Below are 27,686 nucleotides of genomic sequence, written 5' to 3'. Positions count from 1 at the left end.
AATTTAAAATTAGTGTATAGTGTTTGAGGACTTTGATCTCAATATTAGTGATTTTTATCTGAGTGCTCAGGGGAAGAACAGCCTTAATCAAACAGATGGGAAAGGGCTGAGAACTAAAGATCCTAAAAGCCTAATATCTAACTATTCAGTGTACCAAACTAAAATAATTGTCCTTAATTAAAATTATCCTTGTTGGTGGTAAATACTGTTGAGAAAAATTGGGGGAAAAATTGAGGAATGTAGCTTATTATTGCCTTTCTTTCTTTTCTCCTCTAAGTTAACTTTTTAACATTTCCAACATATTACTGTATTTTTATTTTTGCTGCTAAACACAACTTGTTTTTTTGTTTTTGGTATTTGTGAATACTCACCCATGGGTATTTTTTTTCATTGATTTTTAGAGAGAGTTGAAGGGAGGTGGCAGGGTGGGGGAGAGAGAAAGAAAGAGAAACATTGATGTGAAAGAGACACATTGTTTGGTTGCCTCCTTCCCTGGCACTGAGATACAGATAGAACTACAACCTGGAGCCACACCGGCCAGGGCCACAACTTGTTTTTATAATGAACTAGAGGCTTGGTGCACAAATTCCAGCATGGGTAGGGTCTGGCCCAGCCGGCCTGCCCTGATTGGGGCCAATTGGGCTGGGGAGGCGGGAGGTTGCCCGGCCAGCCCCGCCCTTGATCAGGGTGGGTGGGGGCTTTTTGGGGGTGGGGCTGGCTGGGGAGAGGGGCCACAGGTGGTTGTCAGGCTGGTCACACTCCCTGGTCAAACTCCCAACTGAATTCCGGTCAAGGGGACAATTTGCATATTAAGCTTTTATTTTATAGGATTACATTTAATGATCTAAAGGCATATAAGAATAACTTATTTTACTTTTATAGTACCCATCTATCAAACTATTTGTTATATAAAAAGCCTAAGACTCTTGGCAAAGGCTTGGAAGAGGTGGGTGCAGGGAGGAGGGGGTCAATGGGGAAAAGACAAAAACAAAAAACCAAAGTGCACATCTGTAATACCTTCAACAAAGATAAATTTAAAAAAGAAGAAAAAATAAAACAAAAAATATGAGCCACTTTAAAAAGGAAATATTTCTAAATAATATAGCCATACTGAGCAACTTAATAAAGACAAATACATTTTTCATAATTATTCTGTTTCTTTTTCAAAGCCAAGTGAAGACCATGGCTGAAGCCAAGACTAAAAAATACACAGCATTCCAACAAAGGCCAGCCAAGCTACAGGACTCCTACTCTCTGGAAAGATCTTTGGTTAGTTCCAATCTTACATATGTTTCTTATTAATTGTATGATTACATATACATCTCTAATTCATGTATTCTGTACACACTAAATGCTTTATTTCTTTTTCTTTTTTTCTTTTAATCCTCATCCGAGGATAGTTTTTCCATTGATTTTTTTAGAGAGAGTAGAAGGGAGGGAGGAGAGGAAAAGAGAGAGAAAGAGAGAGAGAAAGAGAAACATCAATGTGAAAGAGAAACATTGATTAGTTGCCTCCTGCTCACACCCAGACTGGGTATTAAACCTGCAACTGAGGTATGTGTCCTTGACTGGGAATTAAATCTGAGACCCTTTGGTCTAAGGGCAGATGCTCTAACCAGGCAGGGCAATAAATGCTTATTGATGAGAATTTGTGATGATGTCTGGGAAAGTTGACAATTAGAATCTAGAAAATGCATTTATAGGTCACAGTACAATGAAGACTTAAGTTGAATCCTCAGGTATTGAGAGTCCAAGAAATAAAGTCTAGTACAATACATAGATAAACAAATCACAAGATATAAGCTCCTCTGTTACCTAGAACTAAAAAGGACCTTAAAGTTAATCGAATTGACTCTTTCTTTTTGAAGATAAGGAAAATTAGGCTTAAGGATGATAGGTGATTAGCTCCAAATCACTCTATTAATTTGTGGCACTAAAAGAAATATTATTCAGGTGTTCTGAGGCAATAGTAAGTACTTTTATAAGTATTGATTCCTATGTTCAATGAGATCTTGAATCTACTACTTCCCAATCAGACTCACTCAGTAAGCTCTCTCAGCATAGTCTCCTTTACCACAGATACTTAACTTTTTTAGAAGTAAGGTGTTCAATGCCCAATATATAACAAACCCATTTGAACAAAGGAGACGTTATTAAATGAATCTTGAAGTATGAGAAATGTGTTTCCACTCCCTTTATCCATGTGTGGAACTTCTCCATGAGTTATTTTTTCTACAGTCCGATTATCCTGCAAAGTCTTCTGTTCATAAAAGTATGAAATACGTTACTATTGGTACTTGAATTCACGGTCACCAAGTAACAAAATATTTTCTTTGCCAGCTGCCTAAGCAAATGTTAGCTTCAACTCATTATAAAAATGCTTCAGAGAGCCCTAACCGGTTTGGCTCAGTGGATAGAGCATCGACCTGCGGACTGAAGGGTTCCAGGTTAGATTTCCGGTCAAGGGCATGTACCTCGGTTGCAGGCACATCCCCAGTAGGGGGCATGCAGGAGGCAGCTGATCCATGATTCTAACTCTCCCTCTCCCTTCCTTTCTGTAAAAAAAAATCAATAAAATACGTATATAAAAATGCTTCAGAGAATTTTTAACACATCATTTAACCTCATAAGTTGCCAGGGCTTATCATGGGAGCCAATTATTTTTTTCTGTTGAATATTTATTACCTTCAAAGGCAAGGAACATAAGTTACAAAGATGATTTACATAAAATATCAGATTGCTGTATTTTCTTCAATGGAGATGTCACTAGCGTGAAAGTGTGTGTTCATCCTAAAGACTCAATTGCAATAGAGAAAGAGTAAAAATATCTACCAATACAAAAGGGATTTTATTGGACATAAATTTCTTTCTCCAAAGTAACCAAATGATTATGATTAAGCCCAATAGATTTATTTTTGGTATCCAGACCAAAAATTCAGGTGGTCCTTTCAGCTGCCTTGGGTACAAACCAATTAATTTGTTTTCATCTACTGCATTAGCTTTCATGAGCACTCAGCTATTATGCATTCAGTAAATGTTCAGGAATGTGGAGCTGTGGGACTGTAACCTGTTGCTGTGAGATAAGCGATATGGCCAAGAACATTGGGGTTATCCTCTACTCTTTTCAGAGTCTCAGAAGAAAATAATCTCATTTCCACACAGTTCAGGCATCTGAAAGTTCATATTATGAGATGCTGTGAATTATATTTAAGAGCAAAGTTTTCTGTACAATGTTATTCGTGTGTTTATAGCTGCTTACATGAATAAACCAATGAAAGGGAGTATCATGAAATACTTTTATTATAGGCTGAGAATTAATTTGTGTCCTGCAGGAAGGGTGTCTTATCAGTTTTGCTGAGATTTTATTCAGAAATTTAAATCCAAATGGTAGTTTGTTTGAAGTTTTGAATCAAGTGCACTTATTGACTTATATTATCTTCAGGATCTTGTTCCTTAAAGAACCCACTTAGTTTATTTATTCAAACAGGGTAATTAGTGGTTACTGAAGGTTTGATGTGTTGGGGATTGAGATGAGGAAGACATGGTTTGTTCTCTTAAGAAATTTATAAGAAAGGAAAAAGTGACAAATATGGTCTGTAGGAGAAATATGGTAAAGCTACCAAAAAGCAAGTTAGAAGGACCAACATATTCCTCTCAGGTAAGTTAAGAACAGTTTTGGAAAAATGATGGTAATTGGCTTTCAGGATGAAGATGAGTAGGATTTCAATGGTGGAAAAGAAGGTGATGAACAAAGGCCTAGAGAAAGTTGTTCCTTGGAACTACTTTTCCTTTTGTTATGCTATTTTCCTTCCTGTTGACTCAGTCCCCCAAATCCTTATTGGTTTCTACTAGCTCTTTATAAATTGAGAAGATGAACCTTGTACCTGTCATATATGTTTAATGGATTTTTCCCCCCTATCACTCATAGTATTTTTGCAAGCATAAATTTTAAATTTCTATGTGGTCTAATTTATCATTCCTTTTATTTAAGGTGTTTTATTTTGCTTAAAAAGACTTCTGACACATATAAATGTTCCCATATTTTTATGTAACAGTTTTACAGTTTCCTCATTTTATTATGTTTAACATGTTGAACCAGAAATCATTGTTTAAATCTATAATTTATTTTGGATAATAAATGAGACAGAAATTAATCTTATTTTTCTTTTCAACAGGTGATCAGTTAATTCAGCACAATTTAATTGAAAAATCTGTTTTTTCATTAATATGAAATATCCTCTTTGTCATATATTAAAGATTCCTATGCTTTCATCTGTTATTTATAGATTTTTCTATTCTTTTCCATCAGTCTATTTCATCCCCAAATGCCCAAAATTATATATTTAATAACTTGTCAGGCTACTAGCCCTTCCCCATAAATATTTATTCTCAGAAGTCTTTTATTTACTTTTATGTTAATTTTCCCAAAACAACTTCTTGTTTTATTCATTGAGATCTCATTAATCTAAGGAAAATTTTCTATTGTTCTCAGTTTATCCTCCAATCTTGGAGAAAGACATATCTTCCCATTGATTGTCTCCATTCATGAAATTGAACAGACTTCTTATTATATAGTTTTTGCTCATTTCTTGTTTTTCTATTCAAAAATCTTAGTCAACATGATACCACTTGATTAAAATATTACATAGTAAAGAAACCTGATTATGGGTTTCTTAATGGATAAGAAACAATGAATAATAAACAATGCTGCATGCCTAAGTATTTCAGCCCCACTTCCCAGAGGCCACCATTCTAAACTATTTGTCTTTTCACTTCTGGTGGTGCTATCCATATAACCTATTCAGTACTTTAGACATAGACTTCTGCTATGATGTGAAGATTTAGTCACAACATCACTCCCTACTTCGCTTGATCACTCCCACATTTTGTACATAAATCGTTATTTCTATTTCACCAAACTCTCACAGAACGGCTTGCCATCACACTGTATAATAAGAAGGTCTCAGCACTGCTGCTCATCCCATCACCTTCCCCTTCTCTCATTTCACCCTATTTTGCTACTTTACCCCTCAAGTCCAAACGTATAGATATAAACAGGAGTAAACAACTTTGTTTACAAATGCTTTTTCTTTTTTTGTTTCTAATTACATGATCACATATTAAACATCACAAGCAAGGTCAGGCCTGTTCATAGTGCAAGTGCCTGGCTGCAGCTAAATGAATCAGGGACAAGCATTAACCTGAGAATGGGTCAGTTGCATGAGGTAATCTGGAACAAGCAACTCTGCCCCACTAAGGAAGAACTAAACCAACCCAAAACATCTACAATGAATTTCAAATGGAAGCTGCAATGAAAAAAATCACATTGTTAGCAGTACTATCTGGAGGTGAATGATGAAGAGAGATTGGCTATGCAGCTGATTAAGAGCAACGGGGGAGTCATTACAAAGTCAGTTATAAGTGTACTGATATTCCAAGGAAGCAAAATCTCTGAATGAACTAAAATTACGTCGTAAAGAATATGCATTGAATAAAGAGATTGCAATGATGCTCACCAAATGGAGAAGGAAGGTTTTGAAAATCATAAGCTTGGTGAATATCATATTCCTTGGGTATGTGGGAGCACTCAAAGGGTGAGAACCAGAGTAGAGATAAAAAGCATGAGGAAGTGAGCTGTTACAGGGATGATACAGGAGAAAACACATCTAAGACCAGAAAACAGGGACTCTGGCTCACTGAAAGGGCCCGAGCACTGCAGTACAGAGGCACAAATATCACTGCCAACCCTTCTCAGCTTCCTTTGCTGGTTTATCTTCAATTTCCTAATCTCCAAGTGTTGCAGAGCTTGAGGGCTCAATCCTCAGATTTCTTTCTTATCTCTCAGTACTCACTAACTAGTTGATCTCAACCATTCCCCGTGCCTTTAACTAGCAACTATACACTAATGTTCCCATATTTGTATGTCCAGTCCCCTACAAATGTCCAGAATCAACTCCACAGCTTCACTTAGATGTCTAACAGGAATCTCAAGCATTACATGTCCCTAATAGACTCTCCAGGCCTCATTCCCCAACCTGTTCTTCTCATACTCCTTCCCATCTTAGAAAATGATAAATCTACTTTTCAAGTTACTGGGGTCAAAGGCCTTGCAGACATCTTTGGACCTTCTCATTCCTGCACATCCTATATTCAATTAGTCAGGAAATCCTGCTAAATCCTCTCCTGATTCCTGGTTCCAGCTCCACATTTATCCTCAATATTCCCTGATAGTCCTACTAACACAGCTAATAGTTTCTCCTTAAGTACCCCTCCATTTTGATCCTGTACTTTCTGGTCATAAACCAAGATTGGGAGACTTAAATTAAAATAAGTTCACCAAAAAGGGGAGAAAGGAGGTGAACAAGTATTTGCCGGGCTTCTCTTTTGTTCCAACTAACAAGCTTTGGAAAGCAATCACATGTGGGGTGAACAACCTTTTCTAGACCACACTCCCATCGAGTCACTGAGGGACCTTACCACAGTATTGGAGGCAGCGGCAGGTTCATCAGTGACAGGACATTCTCTTCTCTCTTAGAGATTCATTTTTGACCACAAATCTCTTTTTGATAGGCCTTCTTAGACTTAGTTGAAGGCAAAGCAAGGGTATTTTCCTGTGCTGAAATAAACAGGCTGGAAGTCTTTATCCAGACCTTGAGAAGTAGGTCTTAACCCTTTAAAAATATATTATGAGTGTTCTTTGATAAACGATGACCCAATGCATGTTTTAGGTTTTTTGTGTGTGGGGGTATCAATTTAGGTTAAAAGCAATTAGATTATTTTTAAAATTAGGATGGGTAAACACCTTAAGTTTTGACCAATATATAGTGTGTGGAATATATAGCTTAATTTTATTTGTAACTAAAAATATAGATGTATTTTTTGTGTGTATAAAAATGCTTGTGTCTTGGCCAGTGTGGCTCAGTTGCTAGAGTGTCGTCCCATGTATCAAAAGGTCACTGGTACCATTCTCAGTCAGGGAACATAGCCAGGTTTTGGGTTCAATTCTCGGTTGGGGTGTGTACAAGAGGCCACAGATTGATGTTTCTCTCTCACATTGATGTTTTTCTCTCTCCCTCTCCCTTCCTCTCTTTAAAATCAATAAAAACATTTTTAAAAAATGCTTTCAAGCCCATACAATAAGCTTGGAACAATCCAATAGGAAGGACTGAGGAACTAGGAAAGAGGGCAAATTATTGAACATTTCAAAGTAAAAGCTTTACATAAATACATTTTCCATAGCACAAAATTCACTTTTAAAGGTGTATAATTAAATGGTATTTAGTTTATTCATGGCTCTGTGCAACTATTACGACTAATTTAAGGACATTTTTATCATTTCTCCCAAAAAACTTTTGACCATTAGCAGTCACTCCCCATTCTTCTCTCCTCCAGCTTTGGGCAACAAGTAATATACTTTCTGCCTCTACGGATTTGCCTATTCTGGGCATTTTCTATAAATGGAATCTTGCAACATGGGATCAGGGTTCATCCCTATTGTAGTATGCATCAGCCCTTCAGTCCCTTTTATTGCTAAAAATATTCTATTATATGGATATCCCACATTTTAGCTATTCATCAGTTGATAAAAATTTGGGTTGATTTTGCTTTTTGGCTATTATGAATAATGCTGCTATGAACATTTGTGTATAGGTTTTTATATGGGCATATGTTTTTGTAAGTTACTTTGTACTTAATATATTTTTTTACTGTTGGTATTGAAATACATGTAAGACATGTATTTCTTTTATTTCCAAAGTATATACATTAAAAGTTATTAAATGTGGTTAAGAATACAACTGGTATCATCCACATACTACTCTCATTTTACAATATCATTTGCATCTATTTTATTTATCTTTAGCCAGTTTTAAGAACTCTTCCTCTATAAAGATTTGCTTTCAAAATGAAGTTTACTTGACAATTTATATAGTAGCTCAACCTTTTTACTGAGAATTTTCCTGCTGTGTCTTACTATCAGCCCTAAAAATAGAAGACTTGCCTTGGTGGTATACAATGAGTGCAAAAGTGACAACACTTTTGATTTAATTGCTTTAATTATTCACCTGCTCAACCTTCGTGTTCCTTTTCCCCCTTTTAAATAGCAATAATATCTAGAGGAGTTTTATCTTCTGAAAAACTCACTGACCTCATAATTCTTTAATATTTTGTCGTATAGCTCCTTTTATTTAAAGAATACTCAACTATTCAAAGTGCTTTCAATATCTAACATGACTTTAATATATGGTAAATTTTGTACCTACCTAACGTTGAAGTTAAATTTCTAAAAAGTGCATTGGTTGGCAAAATTATGACTAACAGGATCAAGGTCTTATGGAGAATTAGGGACTGGGAAAAACCAATACAAATGGCATTAAATGTACTTAAAGACATAAGAGCTCTAAGAGCCATCACTTACGGTGGCCAATCTAAATGGTCTATAAATAAAAATTCTGTGGATTTGAAATTTGTAGTAAAAACATTGGAATGTAACATTAAAGCCATCAACAGTAGCCATGTCTTGATTTGAAATTCTTCCTTCTCTGGTTTAGCTGAAATTCCATGGTCCATCCATTCAATTACACCCTTTTCACTTCTCCAAACTCCACTTCTCTGTGTTGTTGGCTAAACTCTCAGGAAAAATGCCAACTCCTAGGTGAAACTAATTCTCCATGGCTGCACCTACCCATCTAGCTGTGCTGCAGAGAAAGTTATACCACAGGGAGATGGGCCCCTTTCCACGACAGCCTCCAAAGGAGACTCACAGCACTGCCGTGCAAGCCTCTTTGTTGTGATTGGTGAATGCACTGTCAGCAGCAAGCTTTTCAAACTTCTTCATCTGATTTAACTTTGGCCACCTCATCTCTGCCCTCACTCTCAGGAGTTGATGTTCCTAGAAGGAACAGCAGAAGGATTGCAGCTCAAGATAGGGGTTGAATGGACTGAGAATGAAGTTCAGGCCCTCTGTGGGTCATAGGGCATCGAGGCAAAGAACCAAACCTTTAGTTCTGCAGTCACAGGCCGAGTTTGAGAATAAATCACAGTCTGGCTAATTGGCTCTAGGTGAACAGCTATCTTTGATGAAGATGACCAATCTTTCTCAAGTGTGTGATCATATCATCGTTCTCTGAAGACTGTTTTGAGAAACAAATAAAATATGTTTGAGTACTTTGTAAACATTAAAGCACTACATAAAATAATATTCTTAATCATTTTAAAAATCTGTCTTAAAGAAATTACCCCAAGCAAAAGCTTCTATTATACTGGTTAAATTTTTAGAATTCCTATATATTTTTATGACAAAACTTTTTTTATGTCAAATACAGTGTGATTCCATTTTTATTAAGTACAACATTATATAGAGTAAGAAGACATTTCCTTTAAGATACATAATTTTGAAAGTGTGGCAGTGGTTTTGATGGCATCTAGCTATGTGTCTACTATTCTGTGATCTATTCATCAGTATTGACAGCCAACTGAAAACTTTGTTATATGATGTATTTTCCCAGACTATATCTTACCTATAAAAATTATAGAATAAGGCTAAAATGAATGCTTTGTTACTAATAGATACTATAAATTGCCTTTTTAGTGACTTTTGGTGCCGTCAATGCATCAGAGTATTTATTTAATAAACAGCAAAAATGTGATGCTAGCAAGTGGACTGAAAATGGGGAGCTAAGCAAGTTAGGTGCTGTACTCAGTCTTAAGTCATTACCTATCCTGTGAGATTAAAACACAATGGCACACTGACTGAATTTTGTTGCAGGACCCTATTCTGGAGAGTTTAGTTATTAGTGACATTAAAATGGAAAAGTTTTTGGTGCCATGTATGTCTCTGCACATGAACTCTTTGGAATTTGAGATCTTTTGAAATCAATTACCTTTGTAGTTAATAAGTGAAATATTTAAAATATTAATATCTGTACAATGAATATTCTATGCCTTATTCTTTGTGGTTTAGAAAAAAAAAATAAAGTTGAAACTGGTGGTTTCAATTAATTCCATGACTGCCTGTTATGTTGGCAAGAAAGGCCAAATCGTTCTTTGCTTTTTTTTTTTTTTGTCAAAATGAACCCACATTATTTGCTTTCATAATTCTTAAAATATGCTTGTTGCTAAGCATTCCATTTAAAGGAATAAAAAGAGAGGGGGAGAAGCCTGTTTATTGGTTAAATTTATGGAAAAGTCTTACTGAATCTAGACTAATGTAATTGGCCTTAAATGTCAAAATGAGCTTGAACGGAATTAGAAGCAAAGCAGACATCAAAACATTATGCCTATTCCAGCAGCAAATTACTTTAAGTAGAGTCTACACTTAAATATAATTTCAAGAGTAAAAGGAAAGATGGCAGAAGCTCATTTGCAAAAACCAGCGAATCTTATAAAAGTGTGTGTGGTTGTATCTGTCTCTTTTAAATGTTAGCCATTCTTCCGTTAACTTTTCATACACCACCATAAATGACAATGTAGACAAAAATCACGAATTTGTACAGTATCCTAGGATTTCTTTCAGGGTAAGATAATAATGATTTGTGACACTGAGCCATAACTGGTATTTATATGGTGCTCTACAGCTCCCAAAGCAATTAATTGTCTATTATGTAAAAAAAATATTAGCAATGCTAATAAATTAGAATCAGTTACTATACATACTATAGCTCCTATTATAGAGGGGAACTGAAGTGCAGAAGCCTTAAATGATTAACCTAGGCTTGCAGGCAGCAAATGGTGTTGCCAGGTCTCTAGGCTGGAATTTGTTGACTTCAAATTCCTGCAGTCCTTTTGGACTTTATGGGTACAAGACATCTTGAGATCTAATAATTGCTGGTCTCCTTTTATTACCTAAATTACCAAAACAATCAATATACAAGCCAGTTTAAGTACACTTAGAATTTTTTTACTTCCTTTGTCAAGCACAGTACTGGGTACACATCTGAAACTCCGTATTATGCTGGACTGATTAATGCAAAATAGATATTGCCAGCATTTTTCATTCTTTGCTAAAATAAGCTCTACTCATTAACATTTTCCATATGAAAAGGACATAACCTTTTCATTTTCATGAGAGTCTAAAAGAACAGAATGTATTTTAATAATAAAAATATTTTAACAAAGACTGAAATGCTAAAGTTCCTATATTAGAAACATTAATTTTAAGGAAGAACTATCAGGATGAACTGAACGAAATTTTTTTTCTTCCTTAACAGCATTCCTTGCAGAGCATGCTATTTTTAGTTGAAAGGTATACTTCCCACCAACTATGTTAAAATAATATTGAAATGCAACCATCTAGCTGACAGAACAAACAGCTGTGCAAATGAGACCTGGAGATTTATGCAAATAGGAGACTTCTGAATTAATTTCCTTCATGGAACAGACTGTCAAGTTTCTTGAAGTATTTATGCCTTATTTCTTAATTAGTGATTTTGCTAATGCCAGTCATATTAAATTTTCATAAGGTAAGTGGTGCATTTCATAGGCAAATATGTGCTATACAATTGCAGATGAAAGTTGTTACTTTACTTTTGGTGCAATAAACATTTAGTAACATATACAAAATAGACAGAGTTCCTAAAGCACAGGTGTATATCCTATTGCTAAATAAACTGAGGCGTTATTAAGAAAACTTCTGTAACTAAAATCCCATAGAGTCTACATAGCAAGCCTCACAATGTTTCCTTACTATCCATTTGTATAAATATGTTCAAGAACAAAGTTCTTCACAAGACTTCAGAATGAAAGCAGCTTTAGTAAAAAATGTTTATATTTTGCATTTAAAAAATACTCTGCTTTAGAAATAGTTTGCTTATTGTTTGATCCCTTTTAATTGGCTTTGATTTCTCATTTCTTTAAGTTCACAAAGATCTTTACTGCAAGTTATATTGCCTACTCTTTTCTATTACAAACATAAATTTCAAAGCTTGCTTTGATTTTGATAGTGCTTATTATTTTTCTAATACTGAGAAAATAAATTGGAGTTACTTCCAATTTAATATTTATTTGTAATGACTTGATGATAATAAAGCTGATTTACAAGCTATAAATTAAAATTAGTCTTACTATACAACTTGCATACCTATTAAGAGTATATGTCTAAATATAGACCTATATCTGTATACTTTTCTTCGTTAAAAATGTTACCTGTTCATGTCCTTGCCATTTTTAAAAATATGAGACAATTATATTTTCTTACTGATGTATACTTATAAATTAAGGTTTTATAGATACTTATGTAATCTTTATCTACCTATCTCCATTTTTTAAACCAAGAACCCATTTATTGTCAAAATTAGAAAATATAAAATGGTATAAAGAATAAAATAACTTACTTATAATTCAAACAATGAGTTACATGTATATTTTTAAGTTTGTTTTAGAATTTAAAAATTGTACCAGTTTTTTCTTTCTAGGCATGTGTATGCACTTGAAACAAAATTGAATTCAGTTGCCTCTTTGCTTATTTTTTATCATCATCATCATTTACATCACTCATGACTTAGCTCATTAATTATTCTGTAAAAATATAGTTTTGATAACTGTATAATATGCCACCATATTTAAAATTTACTTAAACAATCCACTATGCTTATACATTAAAGTTGTTCCAAAATTCTCACAGTGGCAAGTAATGCTACAAATAGCTTTTTTGAAGATCAATCTTTGAGTACATTTATGGACATTTTCTTGAGGTAAATTTCTATAAATGCAATTACTATATCAAAGAGTAAAAGTACTTTTGAGTGTTGTGATATATAATGGAAAGCTGATCCCCAGAGAAATTACACAACGTTCACTGCCATGTGAAATACGTGAAAGGGTTTCCTGCCGGCAGTGAGCTTCTTTAATGCCCCATCCCTACAAATAACAACAAACTTGTCCTTTTTCTCATTGCCATGCATTTTAAGTTAAGATTGTACCTTCATCTTTTTTTGTTTTTTTCAATTTTCACTGGAGTACATATTTATTGATGAGAGAGAGAGAGAGAGAGAGAGAGAGAGAGAGAGATGAAAGAGAAACATTGATTGGTTGCCTCCCATATGGAACCCAGCCAGGAATTGATAGGGATCCATGTACTCCAGTGAGTACATGTAATTAGGCAGGTGGTCTTTTTTCTCTGTAATACAATGTCTTACTTCTTGCATTTTTGTGGAAAGTTGCATAGGACGAACTAAAGTGAATATTCTAAACTGGAATTGGGGCCTATTTTTTAACTTTCCACGCAATACAGAAAACTGAGTACTTACTGTTGAGTTAACTGCTGCAATAATTTACTGAGAGACCCTTGTTGGTTGGGCTCTCTGATTATTGCCAGGAATTCTACGTGTCATGCTAAGTTGTATTTCCATGCCATTTAGGAACAATACTAGCCATTACTACTTGTTGATTGCCTGTTACATTAAAGGCACCATGTTAACTCTCGTTTGTATAGTTTATATCTTTAACCCTCCTAATAATCCTCTAAAAGATATACTATTGATCTGTTTTTATTTAGGGGGGATTTTATGGAGTCATGAGAGAATAGTTGAAATGTCTGGCTATAAGACTGTATTTTTTGTAGGCAACACTCAAGAAAATGTTTAATAATATAGCGACCTTTTCATTGGTGAAAACAGGCTTACTAAAGCTCATCTGAACTGTCTGAGACAATTATTCCTCATTAATGGCTCTCATTTATTTTTGAAGTTGGTGTAATGGAGTAGATTGGCTATGAAAATAATATTAATGGAATAAGGCCATTAATAGTTGGAAATCTGTAAACGATTGGGAGAAAACTATCAAAATATGATGAGGTGCAAACAAGGTTCTCTCTACAGGAGTGCACATCTGGGATTGAAATACAAAGACGCTTTATTTAAAGAATGTGATAATTCGGATAATTGCAATGATATCAACACACAACAGCAGTAAAAGATAGCCCTTTCTGTGCTTCATGCTGCATTAACATCATCTTTTAAAAGAAAGTGCACAGTATACTATTTTATCAGCATGCCACTGTGTGATAAATCACCACAAAAATAAATTAAAATAGGAGCAAAAAATCCCCTCTGATATTACAGCAGAAAGGAAACAAAGTTAATTTTACAGCTTTTTGGGGGTGAGATTCTTATCTATATCATTACATTACTTAACAAGTTAAAGCAAATCGATAGTTTTGTATTGCAGAGCTGTATCCAGGCAATAATGACAATTTGGCCTAAAGCCTCAGATAAAATTACCTTTAAGAGACTGTGGAAGATTTGATACAGTAATAGCCACACAGAAAAAAACAACAACAAAAAACCATCTTTCTGCCCTAAAGATGCCTCCAAATCCTCAAATAATCATAAATTTTTGTCTCTGCTCAATAAAAATGAATTTTGTTCAATGAAAATACCCCCTCAGAGAAATAACATTTCTTCTAGTGTAACCTTCCTCAAAATAGCTCTTCTGATATTCTCCAGGAAAAAAAAATTAAGAAAGAAAGAGTAAAAGTCTTCAATGGCTCCCCTGTGCATAAACCCAGCCTCTGGAGACACTCCATCATCTGGCTCCAGACAGACACTTCAGTTCCTTTGTCATATGTCCCTCCATGCCCCGTGATCTTCACGTCTCTGATTTACTCATTCTGTGTCCCTTCTACAGAGTATTCTCATCTAATGCCGTTGCCCACATATTTACCTACTGAAACCATATGCACCCCTAAAGACAACAATTCATAAAGCTTCATAAAGCAGACCTCCTTCCCTGGAAGCAATCTCTTTCTCTTATTAAAATGAGATGATTTGGGAACACCATGGCTTATCACATACAGATTTCCAGAATTTTAAAATACTCTCCAGGATATCTTTGATATATTTCATCTTCTGGTTTACTTGAGTCCTTTCTTATGTCTGCTATGAGATAAACTGACTTCTTCCTTATATTCTCAGCTATGTTATAAGGTAAAGAAGGCAGTTAGTACATTTGTTGATGTGTACATACCTCATGGCTTCATCACAGAAAGAATGTTGACTGAATTACGAACAACAATAAAACAGGTACATGCTTTATTTAGTCTTCATTGTGAATAGATGTATCTGATATTTTGTGAAAAATGGATTTCAATGGTGTAGCAGATTAGGGGAAAGTAAGCATGAGGATGTGATAATCAACAAGAGACAATATCCATAAAGCAAACAAATGCAAAGAAATGTGAGGCTGCAGATGGTAAAGGCAGATGGGCTGGCCTGGCCTCAGGTTGTGCCTGTTTTTTTAAAAAATCAATTTATCCCTGGAAGATAGTCATCGGAATGTGTGTTTTTCCTTCTCAGAATTTTATCAGTGTCTCATCATATATGAAAGAAAATTACAAATCCCAGAAAATTCTGAATAAAATATTATTTTAAAGTCTTAGTTAAGACCCAAGGAAATAATGGAAACCCCAGAACAGAAAACTAAGTAGCTTGAGTCAAGAAAAGGCAATCCTAGGAGACTCACAATCTCTGCCAGACTTCAGTTTTTAAGGTTGTGTCAGGCACAAAGGGGCAAAGTCACGTTCCATTAAAAGGTGGAGATGGCTAACTGAGATACTTGAGTAAAGATGGATACTTATTGAGCTTCCCTAGATGCCGGGAGCCGGTCCATCCTTGCTGTTTCAAAGGACCTGGCATATAGGCATACTGTTCTTAATATGTTTGCTCACCTTGGCACTATGTGTTTTAACCAAGGTCTCTGAGAAAGGTTGTTTCCCCAGGTAGGGATTTTCCCCTGAAGTTAGGGAGGGAATAAAACCCCTCAACTAAGTGCCAGGCGGGTAATTAATCACTTTAACTATGAACAATCATGCTTAAGCTACATAATCTTTACTCCCTGGAATGGAGATAAGAAACGCCCTAACCTTTGTAATAGAGATTGATAGGATTGAATCAACTGGTATAAATACAGATGTAACAAGACAGCGAGAGACGGAACTTAGAACACAGAACTAAGAAGACAGAACCTACACTGAGAACCTCGACACAGAACCTACACAGAATCTAGAGACAGAACCTAGTGAGAGAACATGGCAAAAGATCCTGGACTGAACCTGACTACAGAAATTGGCAAGAGAACCTGACTAGAACCTGGTGACTGAACCTGGCTGGAGAACCTGGACAGAACCTGGCTGGAGAACCTAGCGAGGGAACATGGCTATAGAACCTGGCTGGAGAACCTGGAGAACCTAGCAAGAGAACATGGACACAGAACCTGGCTAGAGATCGGAAGCAGAACCTCTCTGGAGATCCAGACCAGAACTTGGCTGGAGATCCTGGCTAGAGGTCCTGGCTAGGCTACTGATCAACTGAACGCTGTCTCCGTGTCATTCCTTCTTCGCCGACTCCGTCTACGCCTTTGGGAACCTCTGGACCTGCTGGGGTTGGACCCCGGCACCTAGAGGTTTCGTGGCACAAGGACATGCAAAGGGAACTTTGTGTTTTGACGTAGGCAAATGCATATGGAATCATATTCCAGCTGGTACTCAGAACTGCAGGGGATGGACAGACTAGTCAATAGTGGAACTGTGGGAATGGGTTATCCAAACGGAAATAAAGTAAGAGTGTTCCTTATCTGAGCAGCCACAAAAATCAGTTGGGAGTAAATGAACTAAATGTTTAAAATAAGACACAGCCTGACAAGACCGAATGTTGCTTAGTTGTGGGGTACAGAACATTCTCATATTGCTGACAGCAGATAAATTGGTAAAAATATTTTGTAATGCAACTTCACCAATATCTATTAAAGTTGAACTTAGCTTCATTCTAAGACTCAGCAATTCTAATCCTAGCCACATATCTTAAAGAAATGTTCACATGTGCAGCATTTCACATGTGCTTAAGTTAGTGTGCAATGTTCAGAGCAGCACTATTTGGAGTAAAAAATATTTTTAAAAATTCAAACCCCGCATGCATTAATTTTCTATATTTGTGTTACAAATTATCACAAATTAAGCAGCTTTGAACAACACTAGTTTATTGTCTCAATTTCTGTAGGTCAGAGGTGTTGGTATGGTGTTTGGTAGGTTTTCTGCTCAGGGTTTATAAGCTGAAGTCAAGGAGCAGGCTACCCTGTGGTCTCATGTGGAGCATGGGGTCTCCTTCTACCCTCATTCAGGTTATCAGAATTCAGTTCCTGTGGTTGTAGGACTGAGGGACCTGCTCTCTTGATTTGCAGTTGCCTGGATGCTATTCAGAGCTCCTAAAGGTCACCCTCAGGTCCTAGCCTCATGGCCTGCAAAATGACAGCTTACTTCTTCAAGCCAACAGGAAACTCTCTTTATCTGCTTTTTGATTGACTTCAGGTGATTAGCAACCTATTCAGAGGAGTTAAATCCAATCACATTCACAAGTCCTTCCCAAACCCAAGGGAAAGGGATAATGCAGCGAGTCAGATATCTTGAAAGCCCACCTTAGAATTTGTTTGCCATGCAGGAAAATGGAAAAATAATTATGCAGTTTTTTTTAATAATTAGTGTGTCATATATAATGCAATATATAGTTACATGTCATACCACAAGACAAACAAATAAAATATAGTTATATGTACTCATATTGGCAAATCTCACAAGCATTGTGTTGAGTAAAAAATGCAACTGGCAGAAGAAACAGTGCAGTATGAAACCATACCTGGCAGGTGTAAATTATGCAAATGTATGTGTGACTTGCAGTTAATGCCTATCTATGCACTAAAAGCTTAAAGGGATGTACAAAAAACCATAAATATCAAATTTAGAAAAGTGGTTCTCTATGGGAAAAGGAAGAGACTGATGAGGGTAGGGCACTCAGGGACTTCAGAGCCATTACCAACCTGCTTGTTAAGCTGAAGGATGCATTTTATTATTCTTGATATCTCTTTGCATGTCTAAAATATTTCATGAAAAAATAAAAAACATATGAAAGAAAGAATAATAAAACAAAAATTAATAAAGGATGCTCTGAAGATAAAATAAACCTTGAATTTATTAAAAATATTTCCAAACTCTATCAACACCTGGCAAATAATGAAAAAAAAAATTAAGGAGCATGCTGTTTCTTCAAATTTCTCAGTAATTCTTTCAGCACAACTAAAACTACAATTAGCCATTTTGGTGGAGAGGAAATAGGGAAATTAATTTGTAATTAAGTATTTTATAGCATTTACCGCTTATATTGTATAACTGATTTGGACATGAGTTTAAGTGAAAATTCAATAGAGCAAGTCATTAGCATTTAGAGAATGCAAATTAGAAACATACCAAATAAACATTAAAACTCAAGTTTAAAACTCAAGTACCTCAAGCTATGGAAGGTAGTGCATTATTTATGAATAAAAATGATACCCATTTGTAGACCAGCAAAACAAGTGAGGGCTTATCCTGCTTATTTTAGCAACACATTTTATAACCTGTACAGAACTATCTCATTACGAACAGTTCATCTGGATTGCTCTCCTTTTAAACAACCTATTAGTCCCAGCAAAACAGGGCCTGCAGGCTAGTGCCTCTCAGCAGGGCTCGCTCTTCCTTGTTAATTCTCCTTAGCAGTGTGTCTGTTTGGAGAAAGTTGTTGGCTTGAGATGACAAAGATGTTTTATTATATTTTATCAATATGTTCTTTTGTTCTCCACTGAAAAATTTCAAGCACCCTTTCTCCATCTCATGGGATTGTATGCTGAGGCTCCCCTGGCTACAGATCCTGATGCTACAGATCCCACAGCTCAGTGGTAAGCACTTCCGATACTTGTACTCTAGTAGAGGCAATAAGATCTGTGCATAAATGTCAATAGTGTGTGACAGAAAGTGACAATTGCCATAAAAAAAGCGGGGGGGGGGGGGCAGGAATCTACTACGTGGTAGGCCCTATGCTGGCTGCTTTGCAGGTACTATCTGGGCATCTTGGGAAGGAGCTGAGGCCCAGATGCTTCTGGTGAAAGAACTGAAACACCAGCCATTCTTCCTACCACATGTCTATTTACACACCGTGTGCCCTGGGCATGTGAGAGCTTTGACACAGAGGTAAAAGAGAAAAATTTTATTCAGCTTTTGGGTCTGGCCACTCTCGTGGTTTTTGTGGTTGTCTTTGAAATATTCATCTCTTGCCATATGAGTAATCTAAGCCTATCATTTTTATTTCAGCCATATTGCCAATGATCCATTTAGGAGTGACCAAGTTATTCAATCTTGCCAGTAAGACAGGAGAGCAACTTTGCTGAGGGAAGAGGGTGGTGCTGGGAAAGGTGTCCTTGTTTCTAAGGAGACCCAGGCAGAGATGGCCCCCTTTCCCCTCTAGATTTTATCATGGAGCCCGGAAATGTCACATTCATTTTGTGAACATGAAGACAATACATGGAGAAGGCAATTGCATTAGTTTGCTGGGGGCTGCTGTAACTAAGTACCAAAAACTGGGTGGCTTCAAACAAGGGGAGTTTCTTATTTCACAGTTCTGGAGGCTAGCAGTCAGAAATCAAGGTGCTGGAAGGACCATGCTCCCTCTGATTCTCCTTGCCTCTTCTAGTTCTAGGTGTTGGCCAGCAGTCCTTGGAGGTTCTTGGCTTGTAGATGCCACAACAATCACATGGCCATCTTCTCCACATGTGTCCTCACATGACCTCCCCTCTGTGTATGTCTGTGTCTGTGTCCAAATCTCTCCTTTTATAAAATATCAGTCATATTGGATTAGGACCCACCCTTATGACCTCATTGTAACTTGATGATCTCTATTTCCAAATAAAGTCCCATTTTGGGGTCCTGAGGTTTGGACTTCACCATATCTTCTGAGGTACATTATTTAACCCATAATAACACCTGAGAGAATTCAGAGCCCTGGCTTCTTGGAGTCTAATTAATCCCGTGAATGTTGTGAGATAAATTTCCTAATTGTTTAAGTCAGTTGGAGTCAAGTTTTCTGCTACCTGCAGCCAAATTATTCACACAGAATTATGCAGACATTTCAGGTGGGATAGAAGGTAAAGGAAGTGATGGAGCTAATGGGGTTCCTGGAGAAGTGGACAGCAGTGGAAGAAAGAACCTGGCTTGCTGGCCCAATACAGTGAGAACAGAACCTAAAAGCTTGCTTTGGTCCAGCATTGTTATTCATTCTTCATCCAAAAGCTTATTTATAGCTACCCTGTGGCAAGTATTGTGCTAAGCAGTGAGGATTGAATGAGCAAGATAGACACCATCTCTGCCTTTGAAAGGTGTGGTGGGGGAAATCCTGAAAAGGGGTCTGAAGAGGTAAATAGAGCTAGGGATGAAAAGATAGTGAGAAACATTAAAAGGTTTGTCACTTTAAGGGAATGGAGAACCTTGAAGCATTTTAAACAGGAGAGTGTAATGAGACTATTTATATCATAGAAAGATCATTTATACTGTAAATGGAAAATGGATTTAAGTGCCTGACAGAGGCAGGTAGACCCATGGGGTATCCCGTGGAATGCAAGTGAGAGATGCCTTTAGGATCCCCTTCACCTTCCAGTATTTTGGGAAGTACCTGGGATACTTCAATGTGGGTTGAGCTCCATCAGCGGGTCACTCAGTATGCCTGGACTGCTTTTCTCTGCCGGCCTCCTGCCCCTCCAGGATTCCCTTTTTGGAATCTGGATGGGGAAATCACCTCCACATGTCCATGTCAGATCCTTGAAAGGGTTAACTTGAGAACATAAGGCTTGAGCCTTACAAAATCTAACAGATGTCAAAGGAAAGCTCGTTCTGTTAGCCTAAGCCTTGCACAAACATGCTCCCCTTGAGTGGTTATTTAACAGAAATTCCTGAAGACCATCACCTCTGCACGGCCCCTGAGAAAGGACGTCAGGTGCCAACAGAAGGACAAAGGACACGGCCGTAAAACTACGACAGGGGCACGGTCCTGATACCTGGGTCAAGCCAAAGCCCCGTCTGCAGCTCTCCCTGAGTGCACAAAAAGCCTGCACCCTCCCCAATTCACTGCTGGCTCTTTCTTGAGTCAGACCACCTGCACCCAGGTGCCTGGAATAAATTATCATTTTGATTACACTGAGCCTTGAGTCCATTCTGTGTGACCCCGGCCCAACCCTGAACCTTTCAATCCTCTTAGGAGTGTTTGATGGCATGTTACGGGGCCCCAAGATACAGTAAGGTCCAATCAAAACAGTGTTTAGTTTGACATCCAGTTCTATTCCTAGAGAGAATATGTCACCTGGATGGCTAGGTCAAGATCAGGTTTGAGAAACAGCCAGAGAAAAATTATTTTCCTGGCACCAACACTAAGTCCCCTTTGCTAAGTCAGGCTCGTCCTGCCTCTGCGGGACTCCTTTCCTCATGACTGGTTCTCTCAGAGCCTCTCCTGCATCCCATAGCTCTATGTATATTGGTGGTAGTCAGCCTCCAAAATGGCCTGGACCCAAGTAAAGATAATATAAACAATTGCTGATTTTTAAAGTTTACTTTTTTTAGCTTACTTTTGGAGGCATCATATGATTTTTCTTACACAAAATGGCTTCTCTTAATGTGCTGTGCTTTGACACATACTGTCACCAACCAACCAACCTCAACACCTGACCACTGGATAATGAGGGAGATGTCACAGGCCTCCGCTTCTTGGGTTTTTCCTGGTTCTGGGTCTTACCTCTGAGCTCCCACAGAGCCTTGTGCTTGCCTTTATCAAGGCTTTATGCTTACTTACTGGTTACCTCCCTCAACCAACAACTTCTTGAGGGCTTAGGACTTAGTGGTATTTATATCCCAGGATCACTAACATTGCCTGGCTCTTTCAGGCACATGACAAATGCTTGGCAATAAGTAATAAATTTAGCAACAGGTTAAAAACCCACAAAACCCCAGGGTAATTAGTCTAGCTATTATGTATACAGACATCTTTTCCCTCAAAGCTTAATTAAAAAATACACACATACCCCCATTTATACATATATATGTGTGTATGTATATATATATACACACATATATACACTGAGTGGCCAGATTATTATGACCACCTGACGTTTGTAGGCAAATAAGCTATAATTTCATGCTGAAGTTGCTAGAGGGCCAGACCATTATAAACGTCTGAATAGCACAACATACCTAAGTATCGATGCTGATCAAGTTCATCCTATCATGTTGATGGCGTATCCCAATGGAGATGGCTTCTTCCAACAAGACAATGTGCCATGCCATTGTGCTTGTATTGTGCAGGAGTGGTTTCAAGAACATGAGGGAGACTTTACCTTGCTTAGGTGGCCCCCACAACCACCAGATCTCAATTCAATTGAGCATTTGTGGGACAGAGTTAAAAGAGCCCTCAGGCAGCTGGTTCCACAACCATCAAATCTCACAGAACTGGACAGTGCTATTCATCAGGCATGGTGTCAGATTCCTCGCATCACCTTTCAACATCTTGTGGAGTCAATGCCAAGAAGAATCACCGCAGTATTGAAGGCAAAAAGGTGGCCCAACGAAGTACTGATGGGGGTGGTCATAATAATCTAGCCACTCAGTGTATATGTGTGTGTGTGTGTGTGTGTGTGTGTGTGTATTACTCTTATCCCAATATTATCTTTTCTATATAATAGGATTTACTATGTCAGCTTATGGTGAAGATATATACATTATTTTATCTTGGTCATTAAACTTTTAATGTTTCTAAATCCATATGGAGTTAATTTTCAGGATCCCTCTGGTTACAGCAGTGGTTCTCAACCTTGGCTGCACATTAGAATCACCTAGGAATCTTTTTAAAATCCTGATTTCTGGGCCTCATCCTCCAGAAATTGTTTCTTTGTTACTAATGTTGTGGCCCCAACCCATAACAAAGAAACAGAATTTCTGGAGGATGAGGCCCAGAAATCAGGATTTTAAAATATATATTTTATTGATTTTTTACAGAGAGGAAGGAAGAGGGATAGAGAGTTAGAAATATCGATGAAAGAGAAACATCGATCAGCTGCTTCCTGCACACCTCCTGCTGGGGATGTGCCTGCAACCAAGGTATATGCCAGGGGTGGGCAAACTTTTTCACTCGAGGGCCACAATGGGTTCTTAAACTGGACTGGAGGGCCGGAACAAAAGCATGGATGGAGTGTTTGTGTGAACTAATATAAATTCAAAGTAAACATCATTACATAAAAGGGTACGGTCTTTTTTTTTTTTTTTTTAGTTTTATTCATTCCAAACGGGGCGGGCCGTAGTTTGCCCACGGCTGGTATATGCCCTTGACCGGAATCGAACCTGGGACCTTTCAGTCCACAGGCCAATGCTCTATCTACTGAGACAAACTGGTCATGGCCAGAAATCAGGATTTTAAAAAGATTCCCAAGTGATTCTAATGTGCAGCCAAGGTTGAGAACCACTGATCTAAAGGCTCTTCAAATCTTTAGAAGAATTTATGAGTTTAAAGTTCAAAAGCACCATTCTGGATTATACCTGACATAAGAATATACGAACTGTAAAACAGATTTTAAAATGTTAACTCTCACAAACAAAGAAGAGCAAACTTTATTTTAAAATTCTATTATGTTTCCATTTAACAGTGCTGAGAATCTTTACTGGTCTCAGCATCTGATTCCATGCGATTATTTCCAGAATTGTAGAATTAATGCATAAGCTGCACATGTGCTCAAACACCTGCACCCTGCAGAAGAGACCATTTAAATATTAAAACTAGCTACTCCAAGTTATCAAAAAGATGACACTATGATTGAACCACTGTTAAAGTGAAATCACTTTGATGTTAATCATTATTACTACCATAAGAATAATGACTTCAACCGCATCTTTTTGTTCTTACCCTTGGAAACGTTGTAAATCTGTCCAGTTCTTCGACAAAGCAGAACATCTGCAAACTAATCGCTGACATAACAATCAAGAGGCTGGCAGTAAATACAACCAAACTCCCAAGCTTTTTCCCAGGACCAAAGATCTTGTACACGAAGTCTTCTAACGCAGGTGAAATCTTAATAAGCCGAACCACCCGAAGAACCTATTTTGGGAGAGAAAAATATACATATTCGATCATTTATTTACAATGAATCTTAAATAAGTTCATATTAAAACCTCATTTTTTTCATAGCACTTTTTAAAGTTGCACTTTTCCATTTAAGCATCTAGAGAGGAACATTCACAGTGTAATAACTAAGCTATCAGTCTAGCTCACTATCTGTCCTATAGCAAGAACTCAGTGTGGTAGGTATGGAATGGGGGCAGGTACAGGGTGAAGGGGGTCAATGGGGGAAGAACGGGGAAGTCTGTAATACTTTCAATAAAGATAAATTGAAAAAACAAAAACTAAAAGATGAAAAACAAAACAGCCACAAAACAAAACATAAAACTACTCAATAAATCCCAAATGAATGAATGAAGAGAAATGGTGACAACTAAGTGTTTTAACACATATTTCAAAATGGTATTAACTGGTACATATTGTTGAAATAAAATTGATATTTTTCTAATGTTCAAATATTGAGGAAAATGTAGTTCAATTCTATCAATACTCATCCTATCTAATAAAAGAGAAACATGGTAATTAGCCATGCCTCTACCCTTCCCATTGGCTAATCAGGGCGATGTGCAAATTAACTGCTAGCCAAGATGGCGGCCGGCAGCCAGGCAGCTTGAAGCGAAAATGAGGCTTGCTTGCTTCAGTGACGGAGGACTCCAACGTTCCCTGCCTGCTGCTGCCGGCCTCTGAGCTTGCAGTTTGAAACATTGTTACAAATATAGAAGCTAAATAAAACCCCAGAAACCTGCTTTCAGCCAGCCGGGATCTCACAGTTGGAGTTGAAACAGTGTTTCAATTAGTGAACCCAAACAAACCAGATACCTGCTTTCAGCAGCCGAGGCCTAAGAGCTGGAGCCAAGCCGCAGAGCTAAAGCTGGCTCAGAATAAAAAAAAAAGAAAAGAAAAAAAGGAGCAGTTGGGAGCTTCAGTCACCCACCAGCCTGAAAACAGCCCTCAGCCCCTCACCCAGACTGGCCAGGCACCCCGGTGGGGACCCCCACCCTGAAGGGGATGTGACCAGCTGCAAACAGCCATCATCCCCTCACCCAGGCTGGCCAGGCATCCCAGTAGGGACCCCCACCCTGATCCAGGACACCCTTCAGGGCAAACCAGCCGGCCCCCACCCGTGCACCAGGCCTCTATCCTATATAGTAAAAGGGTAATATGCCTCCCAGCACCAGGATCAGCATGACAGGGGGCAGTGCCCAAACCCCCTGATCGCCCTGCGGCTCTGTGTGTGACAGGGGGCGGGGCCACAACCTCCCTATCTGCCCTGCTCTGTTCGTGACAGGGGAAGGCACCCCAACCCCCTGATCAGCCCTGCTCTGTGCCTGATAGGGGGGAGCTCCCCAAGCCCCTGATCACCCTGCGGCTCTGTGTGTGACCGGGTGCGGCGCCCCAACCCCCTGATCAGCCCTGCTCTGTGTGTGACAGGGTGCGGCGCCCCAACCACCCCCCATGGGCCCTGCTTTGTGTGTGACGGGGTAGAGCCATAACCTCCCCATTGGCCCTGCCCTCAGTGTGACAGGGTGCGGCGCCCCACCCCCCTGATCCGCCCTGCTTTGTGTGTGACAGGGGGCAGTCCCCCAACTCCCCTATTGGCCCTACTCTGTGAGTGACAGGGGGGAGCTCCTCAATCCCAATGGGCCCTGCTCTGTGTGTGACACGGGGGAGCTCCCCAAACCCCTGATCGACCCTGCTCTGTGCGTGACAGGGGGTGGCACCGCAACCTCCCCATTGACCCTGCCTTGAGTGTGACAGGGGACGGTGCCCCAACCCCCCAATCGGCCCTACCCTGAGCGTGACTGAGGGTGGCATCGCAACCTCCCAATTCCCCCTTCTCTGTGAATGACAGGGGCGGTGCCCCAACTCCCCAATCAGCCCTGCTCTGAGCCCGACCAGGGGCTGCACCTAGGGATTGGGCCTGCCCTCTGCCAGCCGGGAGCAGGCCTAAACCAGCAGGTTGTTATCTTCCAAGGGGTCCCAGACTGCGAGAGGGCACAGGCCGGGCTGAGGGACGCCCCCTCCCGCCCGAGTGCACAAATTTTGTGCACCAGGCCTCTAGTTGTATAATAAAGTAAAACTTCCCAAGTGTTAGTGTACATTCATAAAAAATGTTTTAAAAACCTTCTGTCTTGGAGCCTTTACTTAAGGCTGAGACTGATACCCTAAGGTCCATTCTCTCCATCCTGGAAATAGAACTTTCTGAATTTTATCCTAGGAAGGAGCTACCTAGGGCTGCAGACTACTTTTCCCAGCCTCGCTTGTAGCTAGGTGTGGCCAGCAGACTAGGTTAACGCCTATGGAATGTGAAAGGAAGTGATTTTTGCAACTTTTAGCACATAAAAAGAAATAAATCTGTCCTAGATACTCTTTTTAATAACTTTTCTTTGGCTGGGAAATGGAAACAATTGGAGTATACCCTTTGGACCAAAAATAGAAGCCTTGAATAGAAGATGATGAATCCAATCTGACAGAAAAGACCAACTTCCTGGATGCCCACACAGAGATGAGCCACCTCCTTCCCTGGACACCCACCAATGCTCTAACAACTAAGCATACCAGCCAGGGCCAAAATTAAATATATTTGGGTTTTCCTTTCCAGCATCCCTAGCTTCCTGCTTTTCCTGATTTGTCTTTGACAAATCATTACTACATTCATAGTCCATGAGGTCCACAAAGGGACTCCCAAATCCCCAAGATCCAGGCCTGACCAGAGTATTCACAATTATTTGATTCAGCAGAACATTTGCTGGACTTATGAGAAGTGTTCCTTTTTTTTTTTTTTGTTCCCAATTGGTAATACTGTAAGAATCACATAAGCTTCCAGCTTCTGGGAGGCATTTTTGCTACTACATGGAGAACGTCAGCTTAAGAATGATAGCATCAAAGAAGAAAAGTGACTGAGTCCCAGTAATACAATTTTAGCCTCTGAATGTTGCCCCCTAAACTCTGAATTAACAGGAAATACTGAGGTAACATGATCATGCTGTCAGAGCCAGCAGCAAGAGCACCACACAGCTCTGCTGGTCTGACTGGCTCTGAATGGCTGTGAGTACCTGTATTCTTCTAAATTCTCCTGCCCCACTACGCCAGGGCAGGCTCCTGCTTGAACCCTGCCCACTGTACTAACTGTTGGGAACTTAGTCCAAGCTCCTCCTTTATCCTCTGCTCACTAGGCAGCAGGTGTTGGGTCCAAGCCCCTCTGCCTGGGGCTGGACCTCCTAGGATGCCGGGTATAGGCTATGAGAGGTTGTGGGTGTACAAGAATAAGTCTTTATTGCAGAAGCCAGTGGCCATATAGCCATCAGATAAGAACAGTCCTCACAGCAAAGTCCATACAGGCAGGCAGCCGGACACCGGCTGGTCAATGCATATCTTTACCATAAAGTAGCATCTGTCTCTGTACCCACAGCTATTACCTAAGCAGCTACACACTGCATCCTAGACTTACCGCCTCACCACGTAGCAGTGCCTGAACTCTCCGGCTCAGCAGCTTCTCCTGTCTCTCCTGCCCAGCTGCTCTCTCTAGCAGACTTCTTCACACACTCCATTCCAGCTGCTCTCTCTCTATACTCCAGCAGACTTCTTCTCACTCCAGCCAACTAGCTGGACAGTAACCTACTTTGATACCATTTAGACAAAGAGGGCTTCATGACAATAGTTACATTAATCATATTGGCTACAGAAGGACACAGGGTACCTTGTGTCCTTGCACCCAATCATGGTATCGTGGCCTGATTA

At 38.8% G+C, this 27,686-nt stretch overlaps 1 protein-coding gene across 5 annotated transcripts in view; it reads right to left on the bottom strand.

Annotated features, from left to right (window-relative positions):
• NALCN (sodium leak channel, non-selective) overlaps positions 1-27,686 on the bottom strand; it is a 309,491-nt gene that overhangs the window by 131,476 nt on the left and 150,329 nt on the right. For all 5 annotated transcript variants that reach the window (XM_036300871.1, XM_036300867.1, XM_036300869.1 and 2 more), the window contains one exon: positions 23,733-23,924. In XM_036300871.1, coding sequence (XP_036156764.1) covers positions 23,733-23,924 — 192 coding nt within the window. The remainder of the gene's footprint in view (positions 1-23,732; positions 23,925-27,686) is intronic.

The sequence above is a fragment of the Myotis myotis genome, unplaced genomic scaffold, assembly GCF_014108235.1.
Source record: "Myotis myotis isolate mMyoMyo1 unplaced genomic scaffold, mMyoMyo1.p scaffold_m19_p_3, whole genome shotgun sequence".
Classification (NCBI taxonomy): Eukaryota; Metazoa; Chordata; class Mammalia; order Chiroptera; family Vespertilionidae; genus Myotis; species Myotis myotis.
The sequence above is the reverse complement of the archived record's forward strand: the minus strand, read 5'-3'. Positions and strand labels throughout refer to the sequence as shown.